The sequence below is a fragment of the Squalius cephalus genome (genome assembly GCF_949319135.1).
Source record: "Squalius cephalus genome assembly, chromosome: 6".
Lineage (NCBI taxonomy): Eukaryota > Metazoa > Chordata > Actinopteri > Cypriniformes > Leuciscidae > Squalius > Squalius cephalus.
Genome location: NC_137127.1, coordinates 38,583,286 through 38,601,875, shown reverse-complemented (window position 1 = coordinate 38,601,875; position 18,590 = coordinate 38,583,286). Strand labels below are relative to the sequence as shown.

Below are 18,590 nucleotides of genomic sequence, written 5' to 3'. Positions count from 1 at the left end.
CAGGGTGTGTGGTTTCTCAGGTTTTAATTTCACACTTGGCATGTTTGATTCGATTCAAACGTACCCTGTGTGATTGCTCTGGTTCATTTGAACATGTGTGAACGTTGCCATCCAAACCCTGATGCGCACCAATCAAACGGGCCGAGACTGCTTTAAAGATGGGTCTCGGGCTCGGCCCATATCCAAATAAACTCTGGTGCGGTTCGAATAATATATGAACGCAACACTGACCAAATGCATGTAAACGAACCAAAAACAGGAAGATGAGACCCTGAAAAGGACAGAATGCATATCGTTTTTTTCTTGTTACAGTCACGAGATTGCCCATCACAGTTCAGTACAGGCATCAGAACCGCGTCTCCTCGCAGCAGATCGTTTGTGTGCATGACGGAGGAATTCCCGCCACTGTTTTGACGCTAATCGGACCAGGACTAAATGTTTCTTGTTTGTTTTTTGGTCTGGAATCTGGACCAAACTACAAGTGTGAACACACCCTCAATCTCTCTTGTGCAAATACTGAATCTCTCTCTCAGATATCTTGCACAGGTTTGGACTCTCGCACATGTTATATACCAGAGCTATAATTATTGTCATGTTATATATTAACATGGAAAAATGCAAGCCAGTGGATCAGAAATGGTTCTGAAGGACCTGTTATGCAAGAAGAAGAGGTCGTATAGGCCTGAAGTTATGAAAAAACTAAAGCATGTGCTGGTGGAGCTAAAGAGACAAGTAGCCTGTGAGAGAAATACATTTTGCATGACAAATTTACATATGAAAGCATTCACTGCATGTATTTGTTATCTCTATAAGCATGACAGCATTTCACATAATATATTTTCTGCTACTTTCTTTCATTATTATGCAACTCTAAATATTTCTCACCTACATAACACATTCTTGTCTGCTGCTAATCATTAAGCTAAACATGACTTATTTTGATGTGTTTAATTCACAGTTTTCCCAATTCACATATAAAAATATTAAAACTTGGGCTAAAAGTAAAGGTATTTCAATTACACTAAAATAACAGTCCTGCAAATAAATATGCATCCCATAAATATTATTACAATGGTATACTAATGTTTTCTGTGTGAGGACAATAAACATGCGAATAGCCTATGCATTACATAACAGATGAGTCACAGCTTACAGACACACCTTTTTGCACACGGCACACATGCAAATAACCAGGAAAACCATTTCAGTTCTTTAGTTCAGTGAAACCGAAACTTAAGTTGTTGAGCTGTTGTGTGTGCTTCTGTTTCTGTTCACATGCTGTAATATGGCAGAAGCCAGTGTTTTATGGACTCAGGAACAGTTCATCTGTCCAGTGTGTCTGGATCTCCTGAAGGATCCAGTGACCATTCCCTGTGGACACAATTACTGTAAATCATGTATTGCGGACTGCTGGAATCATCAGGATCAGAAGAGAGTCCACGTCTGCCCACAGTGCAGACAGACCTTCACTCCAAGACCTGCTTTAAATAAAAACACCATGCTGGCTGAAGTGGTGGAGAAACTGAAGAAGACTAAACTACAATCTGCAGTTTCTGTTGACACTGGACCTGGAGATGTGAAGTGTGACGTCTGTACTGGAAGAAAACACAAAGCCGTCAAGTCCTGTCTGGTGTGTCTGAACTCTTACTGTCAAAACCACCTTGAACAGCATGATCTTTTTTTCATAGGTAAGAGACATTATTTGATGGATGCCACTGGACAACTCCAGGAGATGATCTGCTCTCAACATGGCAGACTGCTTGAGGCTTTCTGTCGCACTGACCAGCACTGTATCTGTACATTGTGTACGATGGATACACATAAAAATCATGACACTGTACCAACAGCAGCAGAGAGAACAGAGAAAGAGGTAAGAACAGAAATTGGTGCATTAATGGGAAAAAGCCTTGTTTGCATCTCCATGACATACTACTGATATAATAATTAGAATGATATGTCTGTTTTTCGGTCTATCTGTCGTGTCTAACTCTTGGGCGGGCTTTGAAGAGGTCATGTTTTGTGACCTTTTGTCCTGCTGATGCCCAAGGTTATTTTCGTAAAACTGAAACTAAGTCAAACTATTGGTCAAAAAACATTTTCGTAAACTGAAATAAAATTAAAAATTCATAATAAATGTAAAACTAAACAAAACTAACAGTTAATGAAAAACTAAATGAAATAAAAGAATAATTGGCAAAAACAAAATAATCGTTTTCGTAAAGCTCTTTACTTTGGCGGAAAATCTGACCTGTGGCTGTTTAGGAAAATGCCTGTATGAAGGCTTCACGTGTGTGGAGTTACTGAGGCGAAACCATAGACTGTAAAAAAATATGGACGTAGTGTCCGTGACGTCACCCGTAGGTTTCTGAAGAGCATTTTTGAAGCCTAAAGTGGGCGGAGTCGGCCGTCGACATCTTGGCCTCGCGTCACCTTGCGTCACTCTCGGATAACAGAAAATGGGCAAAGAGGCGGGGCGTGTGTGGCGCTGGAGGAGCCTGGCTATCTGAAACCATGCTCACCGCTCGACGTGATCGAGTTAGCTCAGGCTTGGGAGGTAATGCTACATGCTACTGAAAGTACCCTATGGAAAGTACCAAGTCTGCGACTGCACAGGGCCTCGCGCTAAAGTGACAGTTGATGATGTAAAGCCAATTAAAAGTTCCTGTTTTTGCCCTTCGAAATATTATTAAAAGACATGGCTACAAGTGAGACTGTGTATCGTGATTGAGATTCTGTACTATTCTGCTAGTTGAAAATGTATTATGCTGTAACTATTACTCTGAGAGAGTGTGTGTGACAGTGATTTATGTGCATAACAGTTACATGTCAGTCACTCTTTGTTTATAGTCTATGGTCCGTCAGCGCGGCATCGCTCGTCAAGTTCGTAGAGAGCTTATTCAGTCCATTTTAAATTCTGATTTTGGCCGCCTCTCAAATGGGTTAAACCATAGATATATTACCTATGAAGTTCAAGTAAATGCGCTAGAAATCCGCGCTCATTCAAGGATGTGCATTTCAGGGTTGCCAACTCTCACGCATCTCGCGTGACAGTCACGCATTCAGCCTCAATCTCACGCTCTCACGCTCAACAAAGAAATCTCACGCAAAAATAGACATTCTTCTGTGCTGTATTTTTTTTTCACTCATGTGCACTAAATTTCAGAATTACTATAAACAATTCAGGCTCTTAACTACTGGATGGACCACTAGTTATGGCGCAAATTAGTTAAAAATCTCCCAGAACCTAGAGCGAGCACGCATGCGAGACAGAGACTGTCGTCCAACCGATAGCGCGCGCACGCACGGCAGAGAGGGAAAGTCTTACGCCGGTTTCACACCGCAAGCGTCAGCGGCGCGTGAGCAGCGCGTATTTTTTTCGGCGTCCATGTTAATCAATGAGTGCATTCACACCGCACGCAGAAGCGGCGCGGCAGCGCGTAGCAGGAGCAGAGCAGGAACAGCAGTGCCGCGATAGTTTCGGCGCCCAGTCTATTTTTAACGCGCCGCTTACGCTGAATTAAAGTGACACGAATTGATCAAGGCCAAAATACACCGCAGTTTTACCCCAAAAGCGCATTGATGATATCTATTGTGTTTTAAACAGTCACTCAAATGACCAACAGCAATTTAAAAAGAAAACAAATGTCCAAAAACAAACTTGTTGCCCGAACAATAAAAACAAAGACGAATCAAAAGTTATATAAATGAAATGATTAATAAAATAAGCTTCTTGACAAGTCTTTTCTCTTAAATGTATTTGAAAACGAAATAAAGCAATGCCAACTTACCCTGATTATAGAGTACTCTGTCTATACACACGCCGCGGTTCAGCCGCGCGTGACAAACGCTGCTAGTGTGAAAGCAAAACGCTCCTGTCCTGCTCCCGCTCACCATATGCACTGCTCCTGCGCTGCTTACGCTCTGCTATCGCGTGCAGTGTGAAACCGGCGTTACAACTGCGCATTTTATCAGTTGCGGCGCCTTCATCTATAGGCTACACTGCAGCACGACGTATATTCACATCAAATGTTAACGCAGAGGAACGGGACACTGCAGTTCACAAAAGTTCATTATTTGCATGTGATTTAAAGCCTTGCCGGTTAAACATGTCATTCGCTGCTGATGCGCTGTTCAAATATGCGCTTTACTGAGCGCGTACACTCGACGCGCATATGCATTAAAAGCCTGTTACTGGACTAAGTTATCTTGTGAGTCTTATATTGCGCTAATACTGTCAAATATGTTCAATAACCAACTTGTTCAATGTTTACATAATTGAATTGTATTGTTGGTTATGTCTAAAGTGAAAGCAAACAGAGAAATTTAATTAAAATCTGCTTGTCATATATGCCGCGCGTGTATATTAGACGCGTCGCGTGCAGTTCTTAAAGAGACAGTAGCCCTAATAATAAACATGCTGCCGCTTGTTCTTAAAGAGATAGTTCACCCAAAACCAAACAGTTGCTGGTCCCCATTGACATACATAGTAGGAAAAAAATATACTATGGAAGTCACAGGGGTACATCAACTGTTTGGTTACTGACATTCTTTCAAATAACGTTTATTTTCAACAGAAGAAAGAAACTTATTCAGGTTTAAAACAACTTAAGAGAGTAAATTATGACTTTTTGGGGGGAGAACTATGCCGTTAATGTTAATAAAACAACAAAACACACAGAGGAAATCATTCACTGCTCTTGACTGAGAACTTTAAGTCTGTTGTGTTTTATTTTCATATTTGTCCATTTAATTACTTTCTTCAATTCTACTGTTAAATACACCTATAGCTGAAAAAATAAAGCACTGTTTATTTCATTTGTATATTAAGTTGTGTATGTGTAATATGTATCTCTGTTCTTAATTTTTAATAACAAAGAAAATAGTGACAAAGATTTCATCTTCGCCACTTTGACCTAAATGTCTGCCATTCTTTTTTATTTTATATTTTGTTACCTATATTTTGCTATAAGGCTTTGTTTTTAAACACCCCAGGTGTAAAAAAGTGCCTAGATGTGCTTAGATGCTAAAAATGTGTTATTATTGATCATTATATCACACTACAATTAAACATAATGAAACATTCATTTGAATTGAAATTGTTTTATTAGCTTAGCTAATATTATTTATTAGCTTTTTCTAGAGATTGCAGTCATGACATGGTGAAAAATGACTTGAAATAATACTGAAAATAGGTTAAGATGAATGTTAAAGGTGTGCCCCCTAAAAGCACAAGTGGCCCCTGCCTGCCCCCCCCGTCGGAGAAGTCTCACTCCGAGCTAAACTGAAAAGTTGGCAACCCTGGCATTTATTGCATGGACGGAGAAAGCGCCGACACCTGCAGGATTTCATCTGACGGTAACGTCACATAAGCATAATCAATCTGTTCCGTGAGAGCAGAACGAACGAGCCTTTATAGACGTTTTTAAATCTGAAAACTCCAAAAACCAACGAAATTGTCAGACATCCATTAGTGCATGTTCACAGAGGAAAACAACTGAAATACAGCACTGGTTGTTCTCTCGAACGATACTCGACGACAACGACGGAATCAAAAGCCGTGGGCGAAGTAATGGGTGTATTAAATTGTATGAAATAATCCCGAAAAAAGCACAAACACTGCAGAAATGGCAAGTTCAGCAGCTAAAATTTGCTGAGGTGAAGTGAGTGACGCGGCTAACAGCAGACAAACGGCTAGCATTGACATCAGCGGGAATCCACCTGTCACTCAAAAGTGGACACACCCTTAATTATGCAGAACTTTAAATATTAATCAACTAAACGGATGAGTTATAAAAAAATTCACCCCCCTCACAGTTGTTATGAAGGGCAAAATTAGCTGTATAGACCAAAGCCACGGAGAGAACCAGGCTGTAAACATGTTTTTTTCTGCTGTAAAGTTGGTAATTTTCTGTGGCAGTGGAATGGGAAATAACACAAGGTAATAATGAGACGCAAGTTGAACTTGTTTAAACTTGAGTGCAGCATTTTTTGAATGCCGTTTCAAGTGCGAGTCTGCGAGAGGTGGGTGCAACAGCAAAACAAGTCCGTCACGCACAAAAAAAACTTTAATGTACTACTACTAGGCCTACTGTATGTTTGAGATGTCATGTTGTCATGAAGGTTGACAGGCTTAAAGGTGCTGTTATTATCTTTGTTTTTACAAAGCATTTACTGCTAATAATATTATTGTCCATGTGTGTGGAGACATTTCCCCACAATGTAGGCTACCAGGACACTGTAAACTGTAATTTACCAGTGGTCACTCTGCTACGTTGTACAGCTGAAAAAAGTAAACTAGGCATGTTTAACAAGATTTAATGTTTAATATGAATTAGTTTGTCTGAATTGTTCAATTTTTTCTTGTATACTTTAAGTTCCATTTATTTGGTGCTTTGTTCAATCTCAAACCACTATTTTATTTTTTTATTATTAAGATGTCTGCACTGTTAAGTGTTTACTGAGTTAGGCTAACTGTAATCTGTGCAAACATTAAACTTTGCTGAAATTAAACATCTCAAATTTGGTCTACACTGGAAGTGTTCTGTTTGCTCTGCTAAACTATAATTACTAAAACTGAAACTAAATAAAATAAAAACTAAACTAAAACTAACAAAACCATTATTGAAACTAACTAAAACTAAACTGAAATTTAAAGCAAAATTGAAACCGATATTAAAATAAAACCTAATTTTAAAAAGCAAAACTAACCTTGCTGCTTTCATGACTTTTGTTCTTTTTGTCTGTCATCCAGTGGAAACTCTTTTCACACTACAGGACTTGGATTCACAGATCACTCTAGATGTTTAACATACTAAATATCTCTCGGAGTACAGCGATGCGTCTGTGCTTCCCTCAAATCACGTTTCTGATCATTCAAACATAGTGAATGTGGAAAATCCAGGGCTCTAAATCGTGTAATGTTTGGGCGGTGTAACTTGAAGTTATGTAAAAACTAAAGCATGTGCAGGTGGAGCTAAAGAGACAAGTAGCCATAATGTGTACGTAACAGAAACAATTTTTTTTCATGACAAATTTTCATAAGAAAATATTCACTGGATGCATTTGTTATCTCTATAAGCATGACAGTATTTCACATGTGAATATACTTTTTGCTACTTTCTTTCATTATTATGCAACTCTAAATATTTCTCACCTACATCACACATTCTTGTCTGCTAATCATTAAGCTAAATATGACTTCTTATGATGCGTTTAATTTACAGTTCTCACAATTCACAAAAATAAAAAAAATCATTAACACTTGGACTAATATTAAAATGAAAACACAAAATATAAATGTATATCAATGATACAAAAATAACACTAATGCAATTAAATATGCATTCAGTAAATATTTTTACAATGGTATACTGGTAATGTTTTCTGTGTGAGGACACTAAATCTGTGAATGTGCATTAAAGGGGTGGTATATTGCCCCTTTTTACAATATGCAAAATAATCTCTGTTGTCCCCAGAGTGTGTATGTTAAGTTTTAGCTCAAAATACCCCACAGATAATTTTGTTCAGCATGTTAAAGTTGTCCCTTTTTGAGGGTCAGGTGTCCCTTTAAATGCAAATGAACTTTGAACGTTGTAACTTTGCAGATGTTGGTTATGCTCAAAGAGCAACATTACACACTAACTAAAGTTAGAAAAGTGAAATCATAATCAACTATCCCTTTAAATAAAGTCACAGCTTACAGACACCTTACACCTTTTTGCACACCACATATGCAAAATAACCAGGAAAACCATTTCACTTCTTTAGTACATAGATACTGAAACTTGTTGTTTTAACATCCTAAATATCTCTTGAAGTACAGCGATGCATCAGTCCTTATCTCAAATCACATTTTTGATAATTCAACAGTGAATGCATAAAATTCAGGGCTCTAATCGTGTAGTGTTTGGGCGGCATAACTTCTGTTAGATTGTCGCAGTGGTGCCACCACAGGGTTGGTTTACTCTTTTTGATTATGTATAGCCATTTCTGTTGTGTATACAGCAAAATCAGCGGTTACATGCAGCGTTTAAAATAAACTTTATTACCCATCACCAATGTGGCTGTGGTAACAAAAGATACTGGCCTTTCAGAACTTCTACTAGCAAAAACTAAATATCATAAATAATCTAAATGATCAAAATCATTGCTTAGAGTTAAACAAATTTATTATAAATCATTGTTTGCAGATACCATAAAAAATAAAAGAGAAATAAAGCAGATTGGTGCTGCATTAGCAAAATGGTCCTTGTTACTAGTGTAACCTCCATTCCCTGATAAGTTTAAAATATTCTAACTGACCCTCCAGAGTGAGTTTTTTGAAGGCGACCGTTATCATTATCGTTACCGTTAACGTTTCCCCTTGTTGTGTCCATGGCGACCCGTCATATTTGTCACGTGACAGACCGCAGCCACAATAACACTGTATGACAGATTTATTGCTTTTATTTAGTTTTTCCTTTTTTATTCAAAATATTCACAAACTTGCTTATATTTCGATTCTCAAATACGTGTAAGTTAGTGTGTTTTGTGGTTTAAAAACCTTTATATATGATTAATTAAATCCCTTGATCTATAACGTAAGGCCGCAGTTCAGAGTCCTGTCAGTCGGATTTACAGCACGTGAATTCATCAGTTTCTCCCGAAATACATGCAAATACGTGGCCGGTGAACTGGGAGAAGAAAAGAGTGAACTTTTTAGTTACTTCCTAAATGTGAATAAAACAGGTCGGTAAATTATACACTCACCTAAAGGATTATTAGGAACACCTGTTCAATTTCTCATTAATGCAATTATCTAATCAACCAATCACATGGCAGTTGCTTCAATGCATTTAGGGGTGTGGTCCTGGTCAAGACAATCTCCTGAACTCCAAACTGAATGTCAGAATGGGAAAGAAAGGTGATTTAAGCAATTTTGAGCGTGGCATGGTTGTTGGTGCCAGACGGTCCGGTCTGAGTATTTCACAATCTGCTCAGTTACTGGGATTTTCACACACAAACATTTCTAGGGTTTACAAAGAATGGTGTGAAAAGGGAAAAACATCCAGTATGCGGCAGTCCTGTGGGCGAAAATGCCTTGTTGATGCTAGAGGTCAGAGGAGAATGGGCCGACTGATTCAAGCTGACAGAAGAGCAACTTTGACTGAAAAAATCACTCGTTACAACCGAGGTATGCAGCAAAGCATTTGTGAAGCCACAACACGCACAACCTTGAGGCGGATGGGCTACAACAGCAGAAGACCCCACCGGGTACCACTCATCTCCACTACAAATAGGAAAAAGAGGCTACAATTTGCACAAGCTCACCAAAATTGGACAGTTGAAGACTGGAAAAATGTTGCCTGGTCTGATGAGTCTCGATTTCTGTTGAGACATTCAGATGGTAGAGTCAGAATTTGGCGTAAACAGAATGAGAACATGAATCCATCATGCCTTGTTACCACTGTGCAGGCTGGTGGTGGTGGTGTAATGGTGTGGGGGATGTTTTCTTGGCACACTTTAGGCCCCTTAGTGCCAATATAGCATCGTTTAAATGCCACGGCCTACCTGAGCATTGTTTCTGACCATGTCCATCCCTTTATGACCACCATGTATCCATCCTCTGATGGCTACTTCCAGCAGGATAATGCAACATGTCACAAAGCTCGAATCATTTCAAATGGGTTTCTTGAACATGACAATGAGTTCACTGTACTAAAATGGCCCCCACAGTCACCAGATCTCAACCCAATAGAGCATCTTTGGGATGTGGTGGAACAGGAGCTTCGTGCCCTGGATGTGCATCCCACAAATCTCCATCAACTGCAAGATGCTATCCTATCAATATGGGCCAACATTTCTAAAGAATGCTTTCAGCACCTTGTTGAATCAATGCCACGTAGAATTAAGGCAGTTCTGAAGGCGAAGGGGGGTCAAACACAGTATTAGTATGGTGTTCCTAATAATCCTTTAGGTGAGTGTATTTGAATAGATTGTTATTGCTGCTTCCATAGACATCCGTGTGTATTTTACAAACTACAAATGTATTGTTTTACTAGTGCTTATGTGTATTTAAATGTCTGAAACCTAAAATAAACATTATGTAGTTGATAAAACTAAATAGTTGTGATATAGCCTATGTCAGGTGCTGCTGAGCGCGTCCGACTCTGGCTCAGCACCAGCCAACGTGCGAAAGCAGTTTGAATCTGGCAGTTATGTCACATCACTGAACATTCTAAATCCATATGTAGAACCATACTCTCAGGGGCACAGAAATAAAAAATCCCAAATATGGGACTGTACCGCTCAAAAGGTTAAAGAAATGTTATAATCATAATAAAAAATATTATTTTATCAGTTATTCAAGGCATATTTGTTCAGTGATAACTACAAAGCATTAAATAACATGTCAGTCACTGCTTACAGACACCTTTTTTAACACTGCACACACAAGAATTGCAATTGACTTGCAATATCCACATGGTATTTGACAGTTGTGCTCATGTCTCGTGCCTCTGGCAAAAACAACAAATACAACATTCATACAACATTTTACATGATGTGATTTTGTATTTATTTTTATGAAATATTTTCATGTTTATTTCTTACTTCTGTGTTCAATAGAGAAACTTGAAAAAAACACAGATAAAATACCAGCAGAGAATCCAGGAGCGAGAAAAAGACATTCAGGAACTGAGAGAGGCTGTTGAGTGTCATAAGGTGAGTATCAAGAGGAGACAAACAGTACTGCTGGATTAAAAGACATACTGTTTAGACTCTCCTTCAGATCTGAAGACATTGCAGTCCCACTGAAATCCACTGTGGATCACATGATGAGTGTAATATGTGTCCTAACAGTGCTCTGCACAAGCAGCAGTGAAGGACATCGAGAGGATCTTTACTGATATAATCCGCTCTATAAAGAAAAAACGCTCTGAGTTGACAAGGCTGATCAGAGATCAGGAAAAGGCTGCAGTTAGTCAAGCTGAAGGACTCTTGCAGCAAATGGAGCAGGAGATTGCTGATATGAGGAGGAGACATGCTGAGTTAGAGCAGCTTTCACACACAGACGATCACATCCAATTCCTTCAGGTAATAAAAAATTTAGAAAATAATTTAAATCAGTGTTGTGATTTTACATCATTCACTGGCTCTCTAGGCAATTAAAGTGAAATAAAGTTTCATTCAATGTGTTAGATTAGTTTCCTAAATGCAAGTCGCTGAAGATAAGTCAGCATGTATTTGACTGTAGTAGAGATTTGTGGGAGGCAGGTTATAATGATTTTTTCCTGTTTTTTTTGTAGGGGTTTCAGTATCTATCTGCACCTCTTGAACCTATAGAGAGAATTACTGTCACTTCACCTCTCTCTGCTAATGATATAAGACAATCTATCTGTCATCTGAGAGAGAAAATTGAGAATTTCTGTAAAGAGGAGATCCAAAAGATTTCTGGTAGGTAAAGCACATTCAATTACACAATCTAGTATCATTTGAAAATCTTAGAATACATCTACACACATTGGATACTGTACAGTAGATCATTTAATTTTTCCTTAAGAATTGCCTGTTTATGTTGATTTTCATAGTTAAACACATCAACATTGTTCTAAGGACCAGAAAGGACTTCCTACAATGTAAGTTGCAAAGAAAACAAGTGAAATATATACACTGAGCATGCATGTATACTTAATTTGAAAAATCATAAAAAATGTGTCTTTACATTACACACAATAACAATTTTGTTTATTCAGAAACAACAACATAAAAATGCTGTTTTATTCTACATAAGGTCCATCCTCATGGTGGCATCCATGTTAAGAACACATGGTCAGAATTGAACATTATAGCAGCTTTCCAGTACAGGAGGAGTTTATAAAAAAAAAGTACATGCAAGTTAAACAAGAAAACCAAACAATTTTACAGCAAATCACAATATATAAATATAGCTGCAAGCAACAATTAAAGGGGCCAAGCACACTAACTACAAAAATTAGTAATTCAAGACATTTTTAGGTGATTCTAGTCAAAATGGCTGAAAGATATACTGATTAAATTACTTACGACTTTTGACCAAAAGGTGGCGGCTGTCACCTAACTGATGTTGTGTGGTCAGTGTGAGGTGACAATGACACATACAAAGTTTGGTGTCAATATGCCTGTCACAGCTGGTTGCAGTTGAAAGCAGTCTTTAATAATATAATCCAACACGGAAAGTAACTGGAGATCCAGGGGAGTTAACACAACCATAAAAAGACTACACTGAATAAGGGGCTGTTTACATGAGACCGTTTTCAACTAAAAATGTAAAACTTTTTATGCGGTTTGGCCGTTCATTTACATGACAGTGGTGTATTGGGGGCCTAAAAACGCAAACTTTTGAAATGGGTTTCAGAGTGCACGTTTTTGAAAACAATACCGTTATCGTCTCTAAATATCGTCCGCTATCGTACAAAAATGCGAAAGCGGCGGCAAACACATGCGTATTATGTTTTTAGCCTATAGTGCACTGTAAAAGAATGTGTATGTGCGCAAGTGCATAGTCAAAGTGACATCGCTAACTACTGGCCTGGCATGCATAATACAGTGTTTTTAGTCGTTTCCGCAGATCCGTGTGAACAGGGATCGTTTTGATAATATTGTCACCTGTACAAAGAAAAAACGTTTCCGTTTTTAGGGTAAAAGAACTCAGGAAACACAGGGCTTAAATACAGGGAGTAATTGTTAACATAACACAAAACACTTGCACAGAATGATTAACTGATTCGTAACCTATGAGACAAACTAGAACTCAGGCTGACACAAAGGGGCAAAACATACATGTGATATTAGCTTCCCCTCCTGGAAGGCGCATCCTCGCACCATAAAGAGCCCAACTGAGGGAGGGGTTTCTGGTGGTGGACGTGGAGCTGGAAAGGGGCGTAACAGAACTACTGCCAGCAAAACAATCCATGGGGGAGTGGAGGTTGGGAGGAGCCAGGTGGTAATCCAGAGTATAGCCAGGACGAGGCCCCAAGGCAGAAGCAAGGGGAGTTCCAGGTGGAGCTGACAAGTCGAAGAGCCAACACGACATTGATGACACTAGAGAGACTGAGGCGGAGCCATGGCGACGAACGTCCAAGGTAGAGCCAGGGAGCCAGAGGACAGAGGCAAAGCTGGTGGAACCGAGGATCAAGGCAGAGCAAGATGGAGCAAGATGGAGCTAAAGGCGCAGGCAAGACGACTTTCAACCAAGGTGGAGCCGGAGGGATTAAGGAGCCCGATGGAGCCGCAGGGACGATGGTTTCTGGTGAAGCCGAGGTATGGAGGAGCCAAGGTGGAGCCGATAGGTCGACAGTCAGAGGAACAATGGGTTCAGAATCTGGAGGCGGAGCCAGGGGATCCTCTTGACTAGGCAGAGCTGGTAACCTGAAGATCCAAGGCAGATCCTCGCAGAGATCTGTAGGAGGAGATGGAGAGGGGCTGAAGGGAACCAGCCGAGGCGGGGCTGAGGAACTGGATGATTTGGGTGAGAGAGGGAGGCTGGGTAGGCACTCAGGAAACTTGGGCGGGACCAGCGGGGAGGGGAGAGACTGGAACTGCATCCAAAATCGCATTCTTCTCTACTATATAGTAGGCAAAAAAACAGTATGTGACAAAAGAAGTATGTCCGAATTCACAGTACTCATAAAAAGTACCCGGATAACCTACTTCTTTTGGTGAGATTCTGAAACGTGCATGCAATGGACACTTTACAATCCCATGAGGCCACGGGAGAGGATTTGTGAAAGGCAGAGAAGTGATGTAACTGACGCTGTCACATGATAATGACATCATTAACATGACGAATGTAGTACGTCCGGATTACACACTCATACTATAAAGAACATACTTCTTTATCAGTTGTTAAATAATTACTTATTCAAAATACTTACCTACTTTAGAAAGTAAGCGATTTCGGATGAAGCCAGGGAAATTACTGTACCTCCTCAAAAAGTTCCAAACAGTGTCCAGAGGCCAGGCTTCCCTCCCAGCCCTCGAAATCCACCAGCACTCCCTCGGCGTTGCACTGTATTGCCTGCTCATGCACCTGGTCAGACTCTCTGTGTGGTTAACTCTCCAGGGGTGATGTCTCGTTCCATCCTCATTGCAAGCTCAGGCTTGTACATCGCGACAGGCTGAATTCCACGGTTTGCGGCGGGCTCTAACGAGTCCTCCGTGCAGTTTACCTGCAGTGAATTGCTGGACTCTGAGTATGGAGTGGGGCTGGTGTAGTCCTCCGCCGTGCGGATGGTGAATGCCAGATTTATGTTCAGCAGCACCCACTCCATGAAAGTGGCAAAATTGTTACGAGAACCACTCTCTTGGAGGCATGCCCTGGAGCGAGCGGTCTGGACAGTCCGTTTGGCACAGCAACTCCAAAAAATCCCTAGTGTGAGACTCCAGGGAGCTGCCCCTCTGGTCTAGGCATAACAAAAGAATTGCAGGAAGGTCCATGGTGACAGCGTGGAGGGAAAAAATGCCTCAAAAATCACTGTCTTGTTTTGGTGTTCTGTCACATCTGATTGTGGTAGTAAGCACTCAAAGGCGAGAAACTCACAGAGTAAAAAAGCCTTTTATTACAAAATGGCCAATGCCCAAAATGGCCGGTATAGGAACATTGGATATTATTTGATACCCATTCAGTATGCTGCACTGAATCACAAGAGACCACCAGTTTTAGGATTTTTTGGCAGACCGTTCAGAATATATAATCAAAAAAATCTCCTGACCACTAGGTGGCACTGTGCCGAAACTGTGCATGTACCCTCAAGTTAGGCTTGAGATGACAGGTACTAAGTTTCGTCTTAATATGCAAAAATTGTTGCAGAGATACAGCCTCACGTCCATTTTGGCGTACTCTGTCAAATTCTTTAAATGCGTTAAACAGGAAAGGATGGGTGTATCAAAAAGAAATTACTTTTTTAAATTACTTTTTGCCTGTACAATCTGAAGATGATCTGAGCCAATTTTGGTAAAAATCGGATGAACTGTCTAGGATGGGTTTGAAAAAGTTGTTGGGTTTTTTTTCTGAAATTTTTTTTTCTGAAAAGGATTTTCATGACAAAAATGACATCATATGGAGCAATTTAATCATTTTTTAGCCAAAGAATCAGAGGGGGAAAAAAATTGTTTCTAGGCCTTGTGATTCAAAAGTAATTAGCATAAACATGAGTGCAAATTTGGACAGTTGGTGGCGCTAGAAGGGATTGAGTTAGAGACTCCAAAATTGCTGCAGGTAATGTTCAGACTGTCCTCTTTCTGTATGACAAATTTCCCACATGTGGTTCTATGGGCTTCCAAAAGTGGAAGAAGAAGGACGAATAATAATAAGAACCTACACACCTTCAGTGCTTGGCCCCTAATCATGATCATGTGGGCCGGTATATTCTATGATAGTAGGAATTTCTGTAATAGTAATGTTCAATATATTATAAACATTTCAGTTCAATTCAAAAGATTATTTAAAAAAAAAAAAAAAACTTTAATATTAACATGTTGACCGATCACTGATACATTTTATCTTCATCAGATGCTCAACAATTCACACTTGATCCAAACACAGCGAATAAACACATTCGTCTGTCAGAGAGGAACAGAGTGGCTACTTACACTGACACAGTCCAGCGGTATCCTGATCATCCATACAAATTTGATGTTTATTATCAGGTGATGTGTGGAGAGAGAGTGTGTGAACGTTGTTACTGGGAGCTGGAGTGGAAAGGTGATGTGGGTATATCAGTATCATATAAGCACATCAGCCGGAAGGGAACGGATACTAAGTGTTTGTTTGGATATAATGATCATTCCTGGAGTTTGTTCTGCTCTCCCTCCAGATACTCATTCAGGCACAATGATTTGGAGACTGACATCCCTGCAGCCTCCATCTGCTCTAGAATAGGAGTGTATGTGGATCTCAGTGCAGGAACTCTGTCCTTCTATGGCATCTCTAACACAATGACCCTTATCTGCAGAGTTCAGGGCACATTCACTCATCCTCTCTATGCTGGGTTTAGGCTGTACAATGGATCAACGGTAAAACTCTGTGATTTAACATTATAGAATACAGAGACATTGTATCAGTAGTCCTGCCATACAGTAACAGTGTCAACCTGTTCTCTCTCCTAAGATGTCCAATAGTGGCATTTGTCCAAGAGCTCTGCACGTCACACAGACATCAAAAGTGATTTTTGTCATACATTATAGTAGGTTTCTTTAGGTACTTGCATATAAAAAAAAAATCATAAGTACAATGTACTTATTGTAATAGAAAGGTTAGGGACAGGTTTCATGGTATGGTTAGGTTTATGGTGCAAGGGAAGCAATGTAAAAACATGTATTGTACACAATAATTGCATTGTATCAGATGATTAATTTAAATGTTAGTACAAAGTAGTTTATCAGTAGTTTATATAATATATAAAGTATATTAAAGTGGGACCATACTACTAGTTATTCAAAATATCTTAATATTTTTTCTGCCATACTGTTCACTTCAAAAGAAAGATGTGTTGTTTATTTATTAAACATTTAACTCTATGAATTTATTTCACCTGTATCTGGAGAAGTAGGAAATAACATTGTTTGTATAATATTGTTGGTATGTTAGTTGACCTAAAACTACCCTGCTCCTCTCTGAACAGTCACATCTCTTTCAACATATGAATCAGAATTTTAGCCAAAGCCAATGGCATTTCACAACAGAGCTGTTTAACAATTCAGGTGACAGTTTTTGAATGAATGCCAGATTTTAGCATTATGACAGCTGGGGCGATGATCAAAAAATTATGAAATATTGTTTTATATTGTTTATAAGTGTTTAGGTTTATAACAAGGTGAACAAGGTGAAGATATCAATAAACGTAGGTGAAAACACTATACAAAGAAACACAAAACAGCTTAAAATCCCTTAGTCAAGACAAGATCAGAAAAACAAAAAAGAGTAAAAGAAGGCTATAAATACACAAGGTAATGAGAACTATACTAGACACAGGTGAAGATGACCAAGAAGAAAGGAAAACAAGAGAAACAGGAAATGAACAAAGGAAATGTGAACTTGGAAACAACAGGAAAACATACTTCAAAATAAAAGTCTTAAGGAGACACAGACAGTTGAAAAACAATAATAGTGTAATGTCACAATATATTTCAAACTGAAAATCAACTTGGTGGATATAGGGGAAAAATATGAGTTTTTGTTTATGTGCAGGTTTGTGTGTTTTCATAATAATAATAATAATAATTGTAAAGGGTGATATCAAGGCAGTAAAGTTGTGAATCAAGGGGGTGTGGTTAGCCAAGTATAAATATCAGGGGTAGGAACGAAAATAGTAGGTGATCCTGTATGAAGTACTTCAATTAAACACAAGGTTAAGTCATATGGGATGTCAAGTTAAATTTATGTGGGTGCCAGCACATGTTGGCATTACAGGTAATGAGATGGCAGATAGGCTGGCTAAAAGGGCGCTAACAAAAGAGAATGTAGTACAGGTTAATGTTAGTAAAGCAGAGGTTAAAAGCATAATTTGGGAGAAAATAAATGAAAGATGGCAAGAGAAGTGGGATAGAGAGGAGAAAGGGAGGCATTTATACCAAATTCAGAGAAATGTTAAAGGGGACATGGTGGGAAGTGGGAATAGGAAAGAAGAGGCTGTGATGACGAGGTTAAGGTTGGGACACTGTTCACTGAATAAAACACTAAAGTTGATAGGGAAGCACCAGACAGGGTTGTGTGAGGGTTGTCGAGAAGAGGAGTCAGTGGAGCATATAATTATGAGTTGTAAGAGATATGAAATGCAGAGGCAGGTAATGAAGAATAAGTTGAGGCAGATTGGGGTGCAGGAGATTACATTAAAAGGGTTATTAAGCGCAGTAAATGGGACACAGAGTAGAATATTGATGTTATTTTTAAGGGAGGCGGGACTTTTCAATAGGATTTAATTGATAATTAAAGTGTGTTTTGTGTGTGAGTGTTTATTTGAGGGGAATGAGTGTTATGTAAGTGTAGGAAAGAGAATGGACAAAGTTGTATTATAAAATCTATTATCTGATCCATATTCCGGAGCAGAGGGGGGCGGTAATGCACCAAAAAGCTGGATGCCAACCGCCGTAAAATTGGAAAGAAGAAGAAAATAGTAGGTGCGTTTGTTTCTGGCCGGCGGAAATAGCTCAACACTCGTGGTGTTCGTATGCGAGAGGTTCGCATGTGGATTTGTTTGGATCTTTGAGACAGGTATGAGTTGATTTGAAGTATTAAATTGTTTTAATATGGGGTGATTGTTTTAATATGAATAATAAAGGTGTTTTAATCCTTTTATTTTCAGCTCTACGGATCCCATTTGTTGATCTTGTTGTATTTGATTTTTTGGTTTGTTTGTTTGTTTTTTGGGGTATATTGTCTAGTCCACCCAGACGCTTGAGCTGGTAATCGGGCTCAAAAGAAATGGGAAAGGCCCTTGGGGCGGACTAGTTTTCTTTTCCTTTTTTGTTTGTTTGTTTGTATATTGTTTGTTCCCCCACTATGTATTACTGCAGCACAAGGATGTGATTCAGTGATTCACAAGGTTTTGTTTAATGAATTAAACTTATGGGTT

The 18,590-nt window shown here is 39.2% G+C and overlaps 1 protein-coding gene across 2 annotated transcripts; it reads left to right on the top strand.

The window, feature by feature from the left end:
- The first annotated feature begins 1,214 nt into the window (after nucleotides 1-1,214).
- Nucleotides 1,215-17,002, top strand: LOC307160289 (tripartite motif-containing protein 16-like). 2 transcript variants are annotated; one of them, XM_079874259.1, is made up of 6 exons: nucleotides 1,215-1,870; nucleotides 10,606-10,701; nucleotides 10,840-11,073; nucleotides 11,286-11,433; nucleotides 11,568-11,615; nucleotides 15,530-17,002. In XM_079874259.1, the coding sequence occupies exons 1-6, from the start codon at nucleotides 1,286-1,288 to the stop codon at nucleotides 16,057-16,059; spliced, it is 1,641 nt and encodes a 546-aa protein (XP_079730385.1). In that variant the 5' UTR covers nucleotides 1,215-1,285; the 3' UTR covers nucleotides 16,060-17,002. The 2 variants fall into 2 exon arrangements, with proteins under 2 accessions (XP_079730385.1, XP_079730386.1); XM_079874260.1 differs by lacking the exon at nucleotides 11,568-11,615 and having other exon boundaries at nucleotides 15,530-16,996.
- The last annotated feature ends 1,588 nt before the right edge of the window (nucleotides 17,003-18,590 follow it).

Coding starts and splice junctions, on each gene's coding strand:
- LOC307160289 (XM_079874259.1), top strand. CDS start 1,286: ATGGCAGAAGCCAGTGTTTTATGGACTCAGGAACAGTTCATCTGTCCA. Junction 10,702..10,839: donor AGGCTGTTGAGTGTCATAAG/GTGAGTATCAAG, acceptor GTGTCCTAACAG/TGCTCTGCACAAGCAGCAGT. Junction 11,616..15,529: donor CAGAAAGGACTTCCTACAAT/GTAAGTTGCAAA, acceptor TATCTTCATCAG/ATGCTCAACAATTCACACTT.